Below are 1,881 nucleotides of genomic sequence, written 5' to 3'. Positions count from 1 at the left end.
TAGAGGATCTAGAGGACTCAGAGTTTTATGGATTAATGTTATAATTAAAGTAAAATTCTTCTTGAATCCTAAATGTTGTGAAGTTTCCTTTCCTTCTAACTGGACTTGTCAAACTTCTTATTTCTGACTAGCCCTTTATTTTTAAATGAATGAATTGTTGTGAAAAGCACGGATCACCTTCTAATGTTACACGTTTAGTTCTGTTGTTTTCCAGCTTTCTTCTTCTTCTTCTTCTTCTTCTTCTTCTTCTTCTTCTTCTTCTTCTTCTTCTTGCGTCTGACGCAGCCGTTAATGATGTTATTATTATTTCACAGCTCATCTCCTCTAAAGTACCGAAGGCCGAATATGTTCCCAACATCATCCGGAGGGACGATCCCTCCATCATCCCTATTCTATACGTGAGTACTGAATGCTAACTTACTTCCGTTACTGTCGGCTGGTCTGGTGCATTGTGGGAAATTTCTGACGTGTTAGAAATGAGCATATTTTGGGTGAAGCATCACTGCATTGTAGCGGGTATCAAAGCCCTGATCAGACGGTTGGACCAATCTAAACACTGGAACTCAGCTGCTCCCAGTGAGCATCACACTCTTCAGTGAGGAAGCTGAAAGATGAACATTTTATTTTAGCAGCTTTTGATGTAAATCAGAATAAAAACAGACTTTTCATAACTAACCTTTTCTGCTATTTAAAGACGCGGTCTACTGAAGGACGCCTGTTTTTTTACTGTGGAAGTTTTCCACTCAGGTTAAATAAAAGCAGCTGATTGGTGGAACGATGGAAACCTGACTGTTTCTCAGCTAACCTGTTCTGCTGTAATTCATGAAGTTAAGAGATTCTGAAAGGTTTGTCTTAATTAGAGGAAAACGGCCAGAGAGGAAGGTTCACAGCTAGTGATGCTACGGCTGAGCCCCTTTAAAACGCAGCAGTGATCCTGATGTTAGCGTGAAGTGATTGAGGCGTTTCCCATTCATCGCCGCTTCTTTCCATTTCTACTGTTAGACGTAGTTTGAATTCAGCCAAAGTGAATTAGAAGGTGCTGAAGTTCCAAACTGAGAGCTGATATCTATTCCTGTTGGTTGTTTAGCAGAATATTAATGCATGTTTTTAATGTTGTGTTTAAAGGACCATGAACACGCCACCTTTGATGACATCCTGGGTAAGTTCTGCTCCTCCTCTCTGAATGCTCACAGCGCCTCATGTTGTTAAAGGATGTGAGTTTAGAGGAGGCTGAGTGCAGAGATGACTCACTGGTTCTGGAGGAATTCATGTTTCTCACCAGAAAGCTGAGTGTGAAAAGTGACGCCTCACTTTGGTTTCCCTCCAGAGGAGATAGAGAAGAAGCTGAGTTCCTACAGGAAAGGCTGCAGAATCTGGAACATGCTGATCTTCTGCCAGGTAACCGACAGCCAGCAGCCTGGAGACCATCCTCCGTTACTTCATGCTAAAACCATTTCATCCTCTAAGAACCTTTGGACCACAGGTACCTTAGAAAGCAAAGCCAAGCTGTAGCTGATCATCAGACAGAGCAACCAGCAGCAGCAACAGTTCAGAACAAACGTTTAGGCTCAGAAGAACCAAAACTGAAAAGTTCATTTCTGAAATTAATATCATTATAACTGGATCATTTTTTAATGCTTAAACTTTCTGTCAGAAGAGCAAAGATGAGCTCTAACAGAGCAACAGCTGCATGCCCGCTCAGCTGCTCACTGCTGTTAAGCTGCACATCATAAAACATGGCAACTCATTGCTTCTCATGCTACGTTCACACCTAAAGCAGCAGAAGCAGCAAGTTTACTTGCAAAGTCAATGATTGACGCGCATCAAGGTGCAGCAGAAGGTCCTGCAGCATCAGAGCAGCAGGAGCTTCTGAGCATCTGA

General features: G+C 42.3%; 1 protein-coding gene across 1 annotated transcript in view; it reads left to right on the top strand.

The window, feature by feature from the left end:
* The window catches only part of LOC107102666 (NMDA receptor synaptonuclear signaling and neuronal migration factor-like), a 56,572-nt gene that overhangs the window by 35,851 nt on the left and 18,840 nt on the right, over positions 1 to 1,881 (top strand). The window contains exons 10-12 of the mRNA XM_015402054.1: positions 315 to 398; positions 1,126 to 1,159; positions 1,328 to 1,508. Of these exons, the coding sequence (XP_015257540.1) occupies positions 315 to 398; positions 1,126 to 1,159; positions 1,328 to 1,508 (299 nt within the window). The remainder of the gene's footprint in view (positions 1 to 314; positions 399 to 1,125; positions 1,160 to 1,327; positions 1,509 to 1,881) is intronic.

Source organism: Cyprinodon variegatus, unplaced genomic scaffold, assembly GCF_000732505.1.
Source record: "Cyprinodon variegatus isolate N-32 unplaced genomic scaffold, C_variegatus-1.0 Scaffold1294, whole genome shotgun sequence".
NCBI lineage: Eukaryota > Metazoa > Chordata > Actinopteri > Cyprinodontiformes > Cyprinodontidae > Cyprinodon > Cyprinodon variegatus.
The sequence above is the reverse complement of the archived record's forward strand: the minus strand, read 5'-3'. Positions and strand labels throughout refer to the sequence as shown.